At 47.7% G+C, this 18060-nt stretch overlaps 1 protein-coding gene across 1 annotated transcript in view; it reads right to left on the reverse strand.

Moving 5' to 3' along the window:
* The window catches only part of LOC117068013, a 26549-nt gene extending 8489 nt beyond the window's left edge, over positions 1-18060 (reverse strand). Inside the window, exons 1-5 of the mRNA XM_033185278.1 lie at positions 18020-18060; positions 15725-16058; positions 12706-12788; positions 11805-11889; positions 10106-10277 (exon numbers count right to left, since the gene is read on the reverse strand). Of these exons, the coding sequence (XP_033041169.1) occupies positions 10106-10277; positions 11805-11889; positions 12706-12788; positions 15725-16058; positions 18020-18060 (715 nt within the window). The remainder of the gene's footprint in view (positions 1-10105; positions 10278-11804; positions 11890-12705; positions 12789-15724; positions 16059-18019) is intronic.

Here is an 18060-nt window from a genome sequence, read left to right on the forward strand (position 1 = left end):
AATAGTTCTTCTTTTCATCTAACCATTTACAACATAAAAGTTTCAAGAATGGCACAAATAAAAAATTATTTGTCAAAACAATATTATCAGACATAATCAAGAACATTTTTATAAGATAACTTTGTGAGGTCGACAACAAAACAGATCACAAGTGAGAGAAAATTTCAAATATCGTCTTTTATGATGAATAAATGTCAGACTTAGGCTTCTGATAAAGACAGACTAGGTACCCTAGAATAATTAAATTAGTTTTTGTATGTAAAATCACATTTTAAAACACATCAGATCCAGGCACGGTGGCTCACGTCTATAGTCCCAGCACTTTGGGAGGCCGAGGCGGGTGGATCACTGAGGTCAGGAGGTCGAGACCAGCCTGGCTAATATGGCGAAACCCCGTCTCTACTAAAAATACAAAAATTAGTAGTGGCATGCTCCTGCAGTCACAGCTACTTGGGAAGCTGAGGTAGGAGAATCCCTTGATTCTCGGAGGTGGAGGTTGCAGTGAGCCGGGATTGTGCCACTGTACTCCAGCCTGGGTGACAGCAAGATTCCATCACAAAAAAATAAAAAATTAAATAAATAAATAAATATCGGAGGTAATAATTTAATTTTTTTAACACTAAATTAGTGCACAGCCAAGAATTGTCAGGCTGAGATTTGGAGAGAGACAGCATCTAGAGAAATAAGAGCTGCTTTGCCCTGGATCCATTTGTTACTTCAGATGGGATATCTACCAGGTTGTGTTAAACCTCTGCTAGTCTTGCAGAGGCCCCGGGTTTGGTCATGGATATTAAAGGCTTCTGGTGCGTTAAAGCTGTGCGAAGGAACTAGAATTCACCCAGTCACCACAGCAGGCTGGCTGCTCTCCACCTGAGTGCCCCGAAAAGTCCAACTCCAAATTTTTATGAAAGTAATTCAGGACTTGACTGTCCTTATCCTTCTGGCATGAGCCAATAGCAATCATTTGAGAAAGGAAACATTATCTGGGCCTCTAAAGACAGCCAAAACCAGTTGTTCACCCACTATCTTTTGTACATTTGCTCAAAGATACGAAGGTCAATGAAGAAAAAAGACACTGTGAGAAGGAATAAACAGACGCCAAGGAGGAAAAAAAATGTCTCAAAGCAACTAGAATTACTATATTCAAAGACATGAGGTCAAGCTTGGAAATTTCAAGAAGAAAGTGGAAATTATAAAAGTGACAGATTAGGGTAAAAAAAACAAAAAAATTCTAAGACTAAAAAATGTGAGGAAGAAAAAGGTGACTCAATAGATGAGTTTAACAGCAAATGAGACAACTGAGTAAAGCAGCAGTGGATTATAATTGATATCATAAGAAACTAACCAGAAAAATATGCATGTTTATACGTACATTCATAAAGATATGGATACAAGAGTTTAAGAGTCACTGAGGATATTTAATAATAAAATCTAATATACACCGAAGAAAAGAGAGGAAAGTAAGAATGGGACAGAAAAATATTTAAAGATCCAATTGCTGAGAATTTTCTAAAGTTAATGAAATATAATAACCTGCAATTTCAGAAAGACAAACTCCTGGTAATGAAGCTGCAGAAAACCAAGAAGTAGAAATTACTAGAGCCTCGCTGTGATGTAAGATACTAATCGCTAGTCAAAAAATTCCCTACACAACAAAAGTATCTTTTAAAAACAAAGATAACATTAAAATATGTTCAGATGTGTAAAAACTGACATAATTTTTTTTTATCAGCAGATAGATCCTAAATGAAATTCTAAAGCGTGTTTATTGAGAAGAAAAAGCAAAATGATCACAAATAAATGTTTTCAAGGATTCAGGGATGAACGGAGAGCAGCAGAAGTGGCAGATATCTTGCCAATACACAAATGGACTAAATCAGCAATGCCTTGGGGGTATTAAATACACAACACAGACCCAGTTCACACACAAGTACATGTGAGAAGGGATAACAGGGCTGGGCACAGTGGCTCACGCCTGCAATCCCAGCACTTTGGGAGGCTGAGGCGGGCAGATCATGAGGTCAGGAATTCAACACCAGCCTGGCCAACATAGTGAAAGCCTGTCTCTACTAAAAATACAAAAATTAGCTGGGCGTGGTGGTGGGCGCCTCTAGTCCCAGCTGCTTGGGAGGAAGCTGAGGCAGGAGAATCACTTGAACCCAGGAGGCAGAGGTTACAGTGAGCCGAGATCAAGCCACTTGCACTCCAGCCTGGGTGACACAGTGAGACTGTTTCAAAAAAAAAACAAAAACAAAAAAAACAAAAGAAGGGATAAGGTCCTTCCTTGCATTTTCCAGAATAATGGTAAAAGTATTAATAACTATTAAATTTTGATAAGTCAAAAAATATATTGTAATTTCTAGTAAATTTATAACAAGAGAGTAAGAGTGTATAAATTCCAAACCAAAGGGAATAAAATGAATGTTTAAGAAAATCTATATTCATCAAAAGAAGGCAAGAAATGCCAAGAAAAGGGAACAAAAAGCAGGCAAGACAAAACGCACCTGAGAAAGTGGTAGGAGATTGCACAGCGACTACTATTGAGGGTAAATTGTGATTGGGGAAATGGCAGATGGGAAATTCTAGACTGTTGAGGAAACTTGATCTGGATATTGAATTTATAGATGTGTATTTCATGATGATTTTGACCTGGGTATTAAATTTATAGATGATTGTTTCATTTAAGCAGTATATTCATATTTTTTGCATATGATTACAGTCTAAAATTTAAATTAAGAGTGAAAGTTCACCTTGCTGACTTGGGGGAGTCCATGTTTTTTGTTCTCATTTCCAAGGCATTATGTTATTTTACAAGTTAGGGAAAGCTTAGCGGATGGACGCAGTAGAAATATGAAGATGTTAGGAAATACATGTGCTCTGAAAATAGGGAAGGACAGAAATTCATGAAAGCCAAATAACATGAGTAGCACAAGGTGGAATACTATACCTCCTAGCAGAAAACATAAAATTCTTATTTACATTAAGACAACTAGACATTTCCTTTCAGAACTTAAGCCCATAGTTCCCAAGGCACAAATATTGTGTTTCTATCATTTCTTTCTTTACATTTTTGGATAAATGTGATCCTTTGTAGCCCTTGACGATATAAACAAAATTTGAAAGAGTTGTTAAAGGTACATCTCTGCATGATATTTCCAAATTCAGAGGTTAAGGGAAAAAAAATACGATCGATAATGTAAGTAAGGTTTTTCTAGTCAAACATGACACAAATTTTAAAAGAGAGATAAATACACATTTTTATTAACTTAGTAATGTTCTCTGTATTGAGTTTATGGTTAGTTTTCAATTTTCTGTCAACTTGAATCTTTCTGGACAGCAAGTATGTAGTCTTGAAAATGGAATAAAAATTACAGTACAAAAGAATAAAGACAAGTTTTCAAAATTTTTGGCATCAGGAACTCTTTAAAAATTAAAAATTATTGGGGGGCCACAAAGTCATTTGATTTATCTGCATTATATGTTTAGGTATTTACCGTATTAAAATTGAGTCTAATAACTTGAAAGAAGTATATGAGTTGATTCAAAGCAATGATGACAAACTCATTATGTGTTAACATAAGTAACACATTTGCATGAAAAATTAAACAAAATAGAAATTAATGTGAAGAGTGATATTAGTTTTATTAAGCTCCTTAATATCTGATTTAATAGATTGTAGCTGGATTATCATATTTAACTCCACATATAATCTGTTAAAATATGTTATTGAGTTTAAACAAGTGCATGGAAAAAGTCTGGTCTGACAGAGAAAAATAGAAAGGGAGAAGTATTTTAATAACCTTTTCAGGTAATGAGGGACAATCTTCTTTTGATACTACACTGAAAATTTTAAAGGGGTAGTTTCTTAAAAGTTAGCTGTAATGTGGAATCTGGAAACTTAAATATGAAAACTCCTAAAACTCTTAAGATTTTAAAAAGATTAATTTTACTCTAAAATCTGTTGTTCTATCTTACACTTATAATTTTTACCCATGCCCAATTTTATAATATCATCCATTAGACATTGTTTCACGGAGTTAAGCAGATCTTTTAACTGTTGGCACACTTCATTACACAATGTAAAATAAACAACAGCTTTGTTAAATCATGGTCACCCTAACAGAAAGATCTTTAGGTGTTTGGACAGCAGTCTGGCTCAAGTAGTTGATAAAAGTTTTTGAAAATTCTTTTTTTTAATTCAGATTTTAAATTTTATCACTGACATATAGGATATTGTCAGTTTTTCTTGAAGTGAGAAGCTCACTGTTTTTCACTTTTATTCAGTCTTTAACATCCAGTAAATGTCACTTCTATTCTTCCATAAGAAATCTGGAATCCTCTGGGACTACTTTCTTTCTCTTATACGCCAAACCATTTTATCAGTAGATAGTGCTGTGATTCTTTTAAAACATATTGTGAATACTGCCAGGCGTGGTTGCTCACGCCTGTAATCCCAGTACTTTGTGGGGCCGAGGCGGGCGGATCACGAAGTCAGGAGATCGAGACCATCCTGGCTAACACGGTGAAACCCCGTCCCTACTAAAAATACAAAAAAATTAGACGGGAGTGATGGCGGGCGCCTGTTGTGGCAGCTACTGGAGAGGCTGAGGCAGCAGAATGGCGTGAACCCGGGAGGAGGAGCTTGCAGTGAACCGAGATTGTGCCACTGCTCTCCAGCCTGAGCAGCAGAGGAAACTCTGTCTCAAAACAACAAACAAACAAACAAAAACATATTGTGAATCCAAGCATCTCTTACCGGTCTACTGCTACCACCCCTGCCCATCTGTCATCTCAGGTCTCGATTAGTAGCCTGTCCTTCTAGATGCTTTTTATTCCTTCTATTGTTCCTTTTGTCTTTCCATGAAGCCACCTAGCTGATTTTTCGAAAATATTTAAAATGTCACCCTTTGGCTCTTTGGCTCAAATTCTTTGAACAAGGGCAGAACTCATCTTTTTTCAAAAAAATTTAACTTTTAAGGTCAGGGTACATACGCAGGTTTGTTACGTAGGTACACTTGTATCATGGGGGTTTGTTGTATAGATTCTTTCATCATCCAGGTATTAAGCCTAGTACCCACTAGTTTTTTTTTTTCCTGCTCTTCTCCCTCCTCCCACCTCTCCACCCTTCCAAAGGCCCCAGTGTTTGTCATTCCCCTCTATGTGTCCATGTGTTATCATTTAGCTCACACTTATAAGCTTGCCTAAGGATAATGGCCTCCAGTTCCATCCATGTCCCTGCAAAGGACATGATCTCGTTCTTTTTTATGGCTGCATAGGACCCCATGATGTATATATACCACATTTTTTAAATCCAGTCTATCATTGATGGGCATTTGGGTTGATTCCATGTCTTTGCTATTGTGACTAGTGCTGGAAAGAACATACACATGCATGTGTCTTCATAATTAAATGATTTATATTCCTTTGGGTATATACCCAGTAATGGGATTGCTTCATTGAATGGTATTTCTGTCTTGGGTCTTTGAGGAATCACCACTGTCTTCCACGATGGCTGAATTAATTTACACTCCCACCAACAGTGCATAAGTGTTCCTTTTTCCTCCACAACGCTGCCAGCATCTGTTATTTTTTGACTTTTTAGTAATAGCCATTCTAAGTAGTGTGAGGTAGCATCTCATTGTGGTTTTGATTTGCATTTCTCTAATGATCAGTGATGTTTTCCAAAAGAAAAGTCATTTTTCTTGCACTGTTGAGCTGATTACCATCAGTTCCAAACCTCCTCCCTTTACCCTGCTTGCTGGCTTTGCCTTGTCTGCGGCACGGTGTGAAACTTCATCTGTAGCATCTGCTAGAGGGACGCTGGAGAAGATTGGGGCTCTTTCTAGTTCTGAGTGTTTCTCTTACCTTTCCCTTGTGGGGGACAGCAGCCAACAGTGGCCAATTACCTCTCTGGGGACAGAGCAGGTCACAGGCAGCACCTAGGGGAGCAGCTTCCCAGTGTTTTGTCAGTGTAGAAACTCAGCAAAATTCTCTGCTGTTGAGCAGGCCACATCCTCACCCTCTCCAAGGAGATCTAGCACTCAGCTCTGATGTGTGTGGGAGATTCTTCCAGATTTGTTTCTTCCTGCAGTGCTTGCCTGAAGCCCTGGAGAGTGCAGTGGCAGCTCCCTGAATTTGCTGTCCCTATTTTGTGTGTGTGTTTGCTTGGCCTTTCACAAGCTTGTCCAATGCACAACCCAGGGCTGGTTTGAATGAGGCCCAACACAAACTTGTAAACTTTCTTAAAACACTATGAGCTTTTTGGCTGGGTGCCAGTGGTTCATGCCTGTAATCCCAGCACTTTGGGTGCCCGAGGCAGGCAGATCACCTGAGTTGAGGAATTCAAGACCAGCCTGGCCAACATGGTGAAAACCTGTCTCTCTACTAAAAGTACACAAATTAGCCAGGTGTGGTGGCACATGCCTGTAATCCCACCTACTCAGGAGGCTGAGGCACAAGAATTGATTGAGTCTGGAGGCAGAGTTGCAGTCAGCAGATTTCATGCCACTACACTCCAGCCTGGGTGACAGAGTAAGACTCTGTCTCAAAAAACAAAACAAGGTTGGGTACAGTGGCTCATGCCTGTAATCCCAGAACTTTGGAAGGCTGAGCCGGGCAGATCACGAGGTCAAGAGATCAAAACCATCCTGGCCAACATGGTGAAACCTCGTCTTTACTAAAAAGACAAAAATTAACTGGGCGTGTGACTGTAGTTCGAGCTACTCAGGAGGCTGAGGCAGGAGAATCGCTTAAACCCAGGAAGCGGAGGTTGCAGTGAGTTGAGATGATGCCACCGCACTCTAGTCTGGCAACAGGGCAAGACTCCATCTCAAAAAAAAAAAAAAAAAGAATAACAACAAGAACAACAAAAACCCAAAACAAACAAAAAAACACTATGGGATTTTCCTGTGACTTTTTTTTTTTTTTTTAGCTTGTTAGCCATCATTAGTGTTCATGTATTTTATGTGTGGCCTGAGACAATTCTTCCAGTGTGGCCCAGGGAAGCCAAAAGATTGGACACCCCTGCTTTAAGAGATAATTCCCTGAAATAGTTAACAGTTATTTACTTTCAATTTTCCTTATTCAAATCACTGTGCAGTTTCAGTCTCCTGGTTGGACAGTAACTGACCACAATGTCTTCCAAGGCCCTGCATTATTTAGTTCGTCGAATTGCTCTGAAACTGTCGTCTACCATCCTCCCCTTGTGCACTTTGCTCTGGCCTCAGTGATAGACACGTTCTTCCTAGAACATCCTCCTTCTTAGATTTGTCTTACTTTTTGCCTAAAATCTTCTTCTTGCTTTTCAAATGTCTCATTAGCAGAATTTTCCACATATGATATAAAATAGTGCTTCCAATACAACACTTCCTCTCTTCTTTAGCGTGCTTCATTTTCCATAAAAGTTCTTGTAACCGTATAACATGTTACAGTCATTTATTTCCTGTCTCTCTGACTCTTCTCACTGGAAAGTTATGCCCTTGACAGCATACACAGTCTGTTTTGTTCCTGGTTAATCCTTGTGCCTGCACCTCCATATAACCTAGCACATAGTAGACAAACGACTGAGAATTAATGAATAAATGAAGTAGTATACTTCCTAGATGAGAAAACTGAGACTCAAAAGTGATAAGTACCAAATCAGTATAACATAAAAAGTTAGGAAGTTAAGCTCTTTGGGGAGAAATGTGGGTTTTGCTATGTCCTACTAGTGTAACTTACATGTATTTCTTAAATTCTCTGTGCCTCATTTTCCTTATCTGAAAAATGTGGATTATAATGGTAACCAATTTATACTGGGCTATATAAATAAATTATGTATGTAATATGTCTAGTACAGTGCTTGACACAAATTAACAATTCCACATATTTAGTTATTTGTACAATTATCTGTAGTTGCAAAACTATAAATGCAGTCTCGTCATCTTTCTGGAGAGATAGCAAGAGAAAGGTTAAGCTTATAAAATGCCTAAACAATAAAAACTATATTATTGAAGTAAAATGCCTAAACAAGGGCTGGTTTTAATATCAACTAATTAGTAGCTGCCTGATAGTAAGAACTAACTCTAAAATCAAGTAGACAAGAAAACGGTTGAGAAGGCTGACCGAATCCTAAGCTATACTGCATGTTCAGTAACCGTGTCACAGCAGTGATGCCATATTGCTTTTCTTTAATTGAATCGTGGCATCACAGATGAGAACCAAGGGACTAGATAGATCATAGATAGATAGGTACACACATACATGCAAACATTCATACATATCTACATATGTAGATATCCATATATGAATTCATACATGGGTAGAGAGATTTTTTAAAACTGCTGAACCCAAATCCAGTGATCTATGAAAGTGAAGGACAAATACAGTTATACAAAGAGTCTTTCAATGAATTTTCAGCAGATATAGATCTTTTTGTGCTGAAACAGAGGATCACTGTTGCCTTTCTTTTGTAAACACAGGTCTATGACTGGCTAAAGCGATTATATGAAAACTGAGCACTTTCTTTTTTTTTTGAGACGGAGTCTCGCTCTGTCGCCCAGGCTGGAGTGCAGTGGCCGGATCTCAGCTCACTGCAGACTCCACCTCCCGGGTTCACGCCATTCTCCTGCCTCAGCCTCCCGAGTAGCTGGGACTACAGGTGCCTGCCACCTCGCCCGCCTAGTTTTTTTTTTTTTTTTGTATTTTTTAGTAGAGACGGGGTTTCACCGTGTTAGCCAGGGTGGTCTCGATCTCCTGACCTCGTGATCCACCCGTCTCGGCCTCCCAGAGTGCTGGGATTACAGGCTTGAGCCACCGCGCCCGGCCTGAGCATTTTCATTCTGTATCTAGTTTTAGAAATTGAGGAAAATGTCTATTGTGAAATATTAAAGTTTCTGAACTTAGTTTACCTTTGAAAATAGTGTTGTGTGCCCTTGAAGGTAACTGGTATTTTATTTTGGTTAAATATTTTCTAGCAGAACCCTGAGTCAAGTCGCTTTGATATTTCCATATCAGCCTCCTGAGTAGCTGGGACCACAGGCATACACCCCCACGCAAGGCTAATTTTGATATTTTTTGTAGGGACAGGGTTTCGTCATGTTGACCAGGCTCGTCTCAAACTTCTGACCTCGAGCAATCTGCCCACCTCAGCCTCCATGGATCATGGAGAGAACTTTTCACCATTCTGCATTATTTTGTTTGCTGCCTGGCGTCTCCTTAGGAGCCACCTGGGTTCTGGCCCCAAATGCTCCAGCCCAGCCCAGGGGAACCTGGGAGGTGCTCAATCCATAATGCTGGCTGCTCCCTGGGCAGAAGAGCCCTTGGTGGCTCTGTCAGCCCACCTGGGTGACCCTGGCCTCTGCCCTGGGGAAGCTCCCATCCCTCTGGATTGCCCATCTCCCCTAGGACCCCTGCAGCCCCGGAAATGCCTTGACACTGAATCGTTCTCTAAATACCACGTGCCTTGACTCCATATTGCTCTCTAAACATCATGTGGAGACCTCTTGCCCTTCTTCTTCATGACCTGTAGGGCAGGGCCAAGAGGAGGAAGCAGACTCAGAACACACAAAAGACTCCCTGCTCCAAACGGCAGTCATCCCACCATCAGCACTTCTGGAAGGAAAGGAGGAAGGTTTCCTTCTGTAGAAAGCTCCTTTTTTGCCTTGTTTCTGAAAGCTGGGAGGGTCAGCAGAGCCCAGTGCACCTGTGGTGCCTGAGTCACTGTCTGTGCCCAGGATATGTGTCTGACCACAGCCCCCACCCCCAACCTGGGCTCAATGTTCCCTCCAGCTGGAGTCCTGGGCTCCTGACATGGCCTGGCCTGTTTGTCCTGCCCTGGCCTAGTATGGGAGGGCCTTATCTTGTATCCCCTCGGGTTCTTAGCCTTGACTTCCTCAATGTCTAGGAGTAAGCACGCCCAGTCCCTCACCCGTAGGGGGAATTCCTCTGTAAACCCTGCGAGACAGAAACAGACAAAACGTTTTAGTGAGACAACACGGGGCAACCCTGGGAGGATCAGAGCCTAAGGGTTCTGGAAGTCTCCAGCCTTTTTTGGGTCCCAGGGAGAGGCAGACCACTCCCTAACAATTGAAAGTGTGAAGGAGCACTCAGGGTTGTGCACTCTGACCTGGACCTTTTCCTTTTTTCGGGTCACCAGGACGCGTCCATACCCCTGAGCCTAGGGGTGGCCCAGGTCCTGGTATTAGGTTTTCTCCCAGAAAGGCGATGCTTGCATGGATGGGCCAAAAGCCTGGCAACCAGGTCTGGTGTCCTGTGGGTGGGGACAGGGTGCCACCCACCTGCTGAGAGGTAGACGGTGCCAGGTCACGGCCATGGGTGCCTGTCTCCTGGCTCTGTAGAGAGCAGTCACGGGGCCACTCCCTCCCCATGTTACTTTTTGCCGTTCTTATATTTTGGCCAGTCTCCAAGCATCTTCAGCCACTTGTCAATGGTTTTATTTCCTGATCTCTTTGCTATCAAATGAGCCAGGATGGAGTTAGCGGAGGTGTCTGGCCTCTGGCAGCAGCCTATGGATGCTGGGTCCTGGGCTCTAGGAACTGGAAGGAGCCAGAAAAGGGCAAACCCTGGGGGACTGAGACCCTCTGATAGAACGGGCACCGGCTGCCTGGACTCCTGATAGCAGGACTCAGCATCTTCAGACCACAAAAAGCTTGAGTTACGGTTGTTTCCAATCCTTCAGCTGGGGTCCTGGAACAAGAAGACAGTGACTTCTGAGCAAGACTGTGTTCTAGTTTGGGTTTTGATTGAACCACCATGGAGACAGAATCTTGGGTTCAGGTGGAGCAGGAACTGCCATTTCTCCCAGTGACAGTGTCACTCCCAGTCACCACCACTTCGGCCCACAGGCTGCCCCCTCTGCCTCGCCCACCAGCCCTGATTCCCTGTCCGTGGGGCAGCCTCACATGCAGCAGGCACAGGCTCTTATCTTCACCTCCAGGGCACTGACAGGAACCAGCTTCGTCTCACTGTAAGGCAACTCAGACAGAGGTGAGGACATGCCCGGGCAGGAACCGTCTCCCTCCCTGAGAGGGCCCCAGCCCCTCCCATCCACCCTAAGTCTCAGCCCAGAGGAAGGCACACGGAAGGAAGGCAAGGCCTCCCTGCGGAGCTGGGCACATGGTCCCCATGAGAACCCTGGAAAAGAAGGAGTGCGAGGCTGGCCTGGTGGGGGCCACTCGGGGCCCGTGAGGGGCCTCAGGCTGCACAATGGGAATGCCCCTCCTGGGCTGGAGGCAGCACCTTCTGTGGGAGCTGAGAAAGTCCAGTCCTGAGACAGGATGGGTGCCACCTAGGGTGGGTGGCTGAGCCCTGACTAACAGCAGTACCTTGGGAGTGACCACATCACCTACCAGAGTCCAGGGAGCCTGGCCTGAGAGCTGCCCAGTGCCCAGAAGATGCACCTGGAGCCCGTCCCACCCGACACTCCCCACAGGCCTTGCAGGGTCTGACCTCCCAGTGTGCACCTGTCTCTCCCTGCAAGCCTGGCCGTTGACTCAGGCTGTTGCCCATCTTCCCCCATGCTGCCTAGCCCAGAGACCATGACCCTCTCTCCAGCCACCCTGGCCTTCCTGTGACCCTCTTCCTGTCACCGCCTAGGCATGAGACCCCCAGGTGTCTCACTGGGCTTCCCAGCCTGCTGGGGAGAAGCCTGGGTTCACAAGGGTGACCAAGAGCCCTGCCGACAGTGGGGATGGCCCCACCACCCTGCCTCCAACCAAAGCTGGTCTCAGGGCAGTCAGCCTTCATCCCTCAGCCTCCTCCCAGCCACTGCAGCAGCTGGGACATGGGGTGCCTGGCTGTCCTACCTGTGCTGACTCAGCACCCCCATCCACCCTGCATGCTGCTGACTGAGCTAGCAGGAACCAGAGTCTCTGGAGGGCCACGCAGAGCCTTGGGGACGGACCAAGTCCCTCCACTGAGGGGTCCCAGATGTGCCACTGTTCCTTGCCCACCCCATCTGTTGTCTTCCCAAGGCTGGCAGCTACACCCTGGGCTGGCTTGGTTGAGGTGCATCTCAGAAGTGGCAGGTCTCAGGGGCTCACCCCACCCCCCTCCACCAGGCTCCTCCCTCTCTCCATCCTGTGAGTCCTGAGGGGCCAGCTCCTGGCTGGGGTCCCCTTACCACGCCCAGATCCCTTCCCAGCGCCACTCCCGGGCCTTCAGCTGCACACTCGGTTGCTCCCTGGCCTCATTGTGAGATGCCAAGGCCAGGCCCTCCCCTTCTTCCCCAGCGTCCCACGGTCACAGCCATTGATGTCCTCATGCCCCTCCTACAAGTATGCCTCAGCTGGTCCCCTGAGCCCTTGGAGACCTGCTACACAATGGCCCTCCGGCCTGGCCAGGGGCCCCCTAGCCTGTGGTCACCACCCCCAGATCTCATCAGGGCAGCCCCCAAGGGGACAGGGCCAGACCCACAGGCTGCCCCCTCTTCTCCTGCTGATGTGGAGACCTAAGTGCTGAGAGCTCAGGGGTCAGACTCAGCCCCCTCTCTGTCCCACCGGCTCTGCCGGGCTCCCTAGATGGGCCTCAAGGCTCTGCCCTAACCCTGACCACTGACTGGACCTGCAGGAGAGGCAGGGAGGAGTTCTGATCCTGGAGAGGAGGTTGGCACGAGCCAGGGAGACATGTTCTGCCTCCGAGAGATCTTTCTAAAAACAAAACCTGTCCCTAAGGTGAGACCGATGTGTCAGGGAACAGAGGACTCACCATACAATTTCGAAGCCATCAGTGAATTTCCAGATGTCAACATGCTCATGCTCCATGTCCACTGTTGACCCAGCTCCGTGTCCCTGTGACCCAGAGGGGGCCAGGGAGAGGGGGGCAAGGTGAGGCGCTTGCGGTCCTGAGGGCGTGGACAGCCTGTCCCTGCCCTGTGATCTTAGGGATCCCAGGAGCCTTTGACCAGGCACAGCAAGGGAGGAGAGCCCCCACCTCTCTTGAGGAGCGGCCCCACCTGTACCTGCTCATACTTTTCAATAATGTCCCCTCACCCATGCACATGCAGGGTATCCATGACCTCATCCGTCACCATCCCACAAGACCAAGTCATCCAATGGTTCGGCTGTACCCGAGTGCTCCAGACAACACCCAACCACTCCTGCCACACCCCTAGACACCCTCTGGCCCGAGGAGCCCCATTCTACCACCCCTTCCAGGTGACAGGGGGCCAGACCCAGTGACCCCACCCCTTCCTCAGTCTCTGGAGTCCTTGCATCCCACCTGGGGTGGGCTCCTTCCTGAGGACTTGAGCACAGGGCAACCTGGAAAGAGAGGCCTATTGTCCTCAAGTGCTCTCAGGTGGATACACACCTGCCCCAGCAGGGCAAACGGCGTCCACCTGTCGAGTGTCAAGGGCTCACGATGAGCCATTCCAGGCACCTGGAGGCAGATGGGGTCAGGACTGGACATCTGTATAAGAACAATCTCCATGAAGATGCCCAGTTTTCTGTAGGAAGCAAGACATCTGGTGACTGCTCTGTCTTACTCCAGTTCTCACGCACTCTGGCCGGGGGAGACGCACTCCCCCAGGACCCCATGTGTCCAGTGGGGTCCACAGGGACCATCAGTGACCACATCTGAAGTCTGAATTCTTGGTGAGACCTCCTCCCACCTTAAGGCACAGAATTGGACTGAGAACCCCCGCCTCCCCACCATCCACAGGGCCTCCATTTTAGTGCCTCTTCCAGGGCCAGGCTCTGCCCCACTGAAGTCCAGAACCCCAGGGAGATTTGGAGTCCAGGGCAGGGAGGCCGCAGAGGTCAGGGCTTGAGTCCAGCACAGCACAGGGCAGGGCTGAGAGCACATCCCAGGCTCACATCTGGGTCCCTGGGCCAGTATCGGCTCCTCTGACCCTGGACAGCTCACTTGTCAAATCGGTGCAGTTGCTGTGAGGATGCAGGAAACAACCGTCTACACAGTCAGTGCAGAATGGGCACCTGGTGAGTGCTCAGGGATGGCCCTCCTCGGCACCTGCCCAGAGGACAGCACTGCTCACCAGGTAGCGACTGTCCCACGTCAGCAGGGAGGGAACACAGCAGGTCACACTCACCTGAGTCTGCTGATCTAGCTGTGCCTCTCACTTAGGAAAACCTCCTCTATGCAGAACCAGACACCGCTGTGTGTCTTGTCTCCAAGAGCTGCAGACACAGAGAGGGCAGGCAGGTAGACAGGTGGGGTACTCAGCACCAGTGACATTGTGGAGTCATGGCACCCATTACAGAGGGCCCCTGCCTGGGTCAGCAGGGCCCGGAGTCAGCATCCTCCCGTCCCTGAAGTTACAACATACGTGTGTGCAGCGTGTTTGTGCAGGTGAGCGTGCACATGTATGTGAGTGCACTAATGTGTGGATGCATGTGTCACTGCTCTGGCCAGGGCTGGCTGCCCAACTCATGTATGCACCCAGATCCTTGTCACTGTCACCACCCCCACCCCAGGACCCGTAGCTAGCATCAGAACATCTATGTGTCCTCCCCAATCGCAGACCTCCCCATCTGGGGCAGCCCTGGGGATGCAGGTGGGGGATGGGTGGCTGACAGTTGAGGGCAGGGGGTGTGCCCCTTCCTTAGCAGGAGACTCAGCTAGGGTGTAACGTGCTAGGTCTGTGTGGCAGGGCTGGATTCCATATACCTCCTCACCTCCTCCTCCTAGTAACCCTCTGGGGTGCCATGACTCCTCCCTGCTATGGATGGAGGAAAGTGATTGATCTGCCGGAGACATTCTGCTGGAGACGTGAAGCTAAGTGATCCTTCTTTCCACAATAAACTGGAGGGTCAAAACAGGCAAGAGTAGGTCAAGGTCTTTTAAAAGCCATACCTGAAAGGTTTCCAATAACAGTTGATTTGGTGGTAACTCAATCACACAAACAACCGCAACAAAAGACTCAACTATCAGAGATTTTAGGATCGCCTCAAAAACACCATCTAACATTAGGGAGTGCAAAACGGCATGAAGTTTCAGAAATCAAACTTTATTTAAATGTCATTTGCATAGACTGGTAATTTAACAGTATGAATAAATCCTAGGGCAGAAGACAGATTGGAGACCCTGGGGCACAAGTGCTGAGTTTGGAAAATTTGGTGCTGTACCCTTTGAAGCTCCCCTGCCTGGTCCCCGCGCCCCTTGCCTGCCTGTTAAGAAGAGCCTGTTGGCCGGGCGCGGTGGCTCAAGCCTGTAATCCCAGCACTTTGGGAGGCCGAGACGGGCGGATCACGAGGTCAGGAGATCGAGACCATCCTGGCTAACGTGGTGAAACCCCGTCTCTATTAAAAAATACAAAAAACTAGCCGGGCGAGGTGGCGGGCGCCTGTAGTCCCAGCTACTCGGGAGGCTGAGGCAGGAGAATGGCGTGAACCCGGGAGGAGGAGCTTGCAGTGAGCTGAGATCCGGCCACTGCACTCCAGCCCGGGCCACAGAGCGAGACTCCGTCTCAAAAAAAAAAAAAAAAAAAAAGAAGAGCCTGTTAAGAAGAGCAAATCAGGGGCAAATAGCCCAGAAGCCCAGTAGCAGAGAGACCTCCATGCCTGGAGGAGGAGTCCACCTCTGGGAGTAGGAGGAGCTGCTGGAACCCTTCCTCACAGGCTCCTTTTCCTGCTCTCAAGCACCTCCAGCTTGCAGATAGACAGCCCCAGCACCAGCAGAGTGAAAAGGTCCCGATGCAGCAGGGCTGTGGCTCTGGTAAATAAAAGAGGCCTCTCTTTAGTGAGATAGAGGAACTCAGGCTGCACACCCTGGTCTCCGACACCAAGGCTCGCACCATGCCCAGGACTAGGGGCAGCGTGGGAGCTGCTGGCTGGGGCCTTCTCGCAATCTCCTCTCTGCCATGTCTATCTCCAGCTACGCTCTCAGCTCCAGGGCTGAAGCCAGTGGCTACAGCAGGTGGCATGAGGTCTGGCAGCTCCTGGTTTGGCTGGTCCTTCGCTGTACCGGTGCAGGGCCCGGAGGGCTCTGGAGCTACCTCTAGCTGCAGTGCTGCCTCTGGATGGCACCCTCCCCATGCTGTGGGCTCTGGAGCTCCATAGCAGGCACTGGAAGTTCCTCTCTCTCTGCACGTGCGGCAAGAACTGAAAAAGGAGAAAGGGTCACTGACCAGCTTTTCTGTGTCTGAGCCCCAGAGTTCAATCTCTGCTGACCAGACCCCCACTGACCAGACCCCTGAGCGGTGGTGCTCAGAGTCCCCTAGCAATAGCCCCTCTCAGTCCACAAACTCCTCCCTCCCCTCATCAGCACCCACAGGTGACTCAGAGTCTTCTCAGGACTGGACCCCAACTCCAGGACACAGGGAGGGGCAGTTGGTCCCAGGCTCCGGGTGCCAAGCTTCATGCTTGCACCACAAGGTCCTCTGGACCATCTCAAAGGAGGCGGTGATGTGGCCTGGCACACCTGGACGCACTGTGTGGGCCTATCCCTGAGCCACACAGCCAGAGGAACAGGAGGATGTTTGTCAACCCAGGTACCCCCCTCTGCTGGGTCTCCCAGGGTCCTTCCCATGGAGGCCAGATCCAGAGACACAGCACAGACACCGCAGGGTGACCGGCCCAGAACCCTTGAGACTAGGCCAGGGATGACACGAGGACTCTCCCCAAACAGCCAGAAGACCCTTTGCTAGTTTCTTGGTACTTCATTTCTCACCAGCTACCCTTCCCCCACCAGGAATCCCCTTCATGCAGAGTCAGTGAGGAGAGGAAGATGGTCACAGAATCCGTGGAAAGAAAGAAAGCAAAAGATGGTTGGGGAGAAGAGTGGGGAGTGTAGCGTTGTAAGGGTCCTACACTATGCAGATTATTTGAGGGTTGGCTGTGATTAATCAAAGGTGTGTCTTGTACACAACCTTTACACAGAGAGAGAGAGAGAGAGTCTTGCTCCGTCACCCAGGCTCAAGTGCAGTAGACCAAACACAGCTCACTACAGCCTTGACTTCCCAGGCTCAAGCCATCCGCCCACCTCAGCCTCCGGAGTAGCTGGCACTGCACGTGTGGGCCCCCATGCCTGGCTGCTTTTGAAATGATTTCTTGCAGAGACGGGATCTTGCTGTGTTATCCAGGCTCGTCTGGACCTCCTGCCCCCAAGCAATCCTCCATCCTCGGCCTCTCAAAGTGTTGGGATTACAGGCATGAGCTACCGCACTCGGCTTACACATGTTTTTAAGAGGCGTAAATACGAAGGTCAGTGTTGCCATGAGGTCAGGCAGGGGTTGGCAAACTATGGCCCACAATCCAGATGCAGCCCCACTCCCGTCGTGGTGAATAAAGGTTTATTGGAGTCACAGTTCCTCCCCTGTGTTCACTTCTTGTCTGTGGCTGCTTTGGGGCTGCAGTGGCGGAGCTGAGTAATTGTTGAGTAGGTGCAACAAAGACCACAGGGTCCACGAAGCCCAAGATGCTTACTACCAGGTCCTTTTCAGAAAAATCTTGCTGAGCCCTGAGAAGAGGGCCAGGTGGCAGCGGAGAGGCCATCGGGGAGGCTGGTACAGTAATCCAGGTGAAAAATGATGGGAGCTCAGATTAAAGCAGTCATGACAAATGGATGGAATCAGGATATGTTTTGGGGGTAGGACCAACAACACATGGATAAAATGGACAGTATTTAGGTATTTAGAGTTTCAGATTTTCTTTCTGCCAAAGGATCCCTCTCAAAAAAAATTATACAAAAGATCAATTTAAAAACTGACCAAAAAAAATGTCAACAAGATTATTTGTGTGATTGAAGCTGGGGTTGAGCCTGGGTACCTTGTGTTTTCAGCACCCCTAATACCCCGGCTGTTCCAGAGGCACCCTACAGAGCCCCTTGGGTTCAGACCAGCAGAACTTGAAACCACAGATCGGAAGGAATAGAAATCTGCGCATCTTTCACACAAGCCGTTAACATTTTAAGCCGCATCTTTGCAGCACACTGACGTGGGGCTACTTCACACACAGCCAGCAAGGGATTGCACCAGTGCTGGGATTTGTGTCCACCCTGTTATAAGAAGGCAGCTGCTTGCGTGAGGCATGGCGGTGAGGAAACAATGCCACCCGGATCTCACCATTGGCTGTGTGGACTGGCTGTACCATGGGCCAGACGCAT

The sequence above is a fragment of the Trachypithecus francoisi genome, unplaced genomic scaffold, assembly GCF_009764315.1.
Source record: "Trachypithecus francoisi isolate TF-2019V2 unplaced genomic scaffold, Tfra_2.0 Lachesis_group20, whole genome shotgun sequence".
NCBI classification, from domain to species: domain Eukaryota; kingdom Metazoa; phylum Chordata; class Mammalia; order Primates; family Cercopithecidae; genus Trachypithecus; species Trachypithecus francoisi.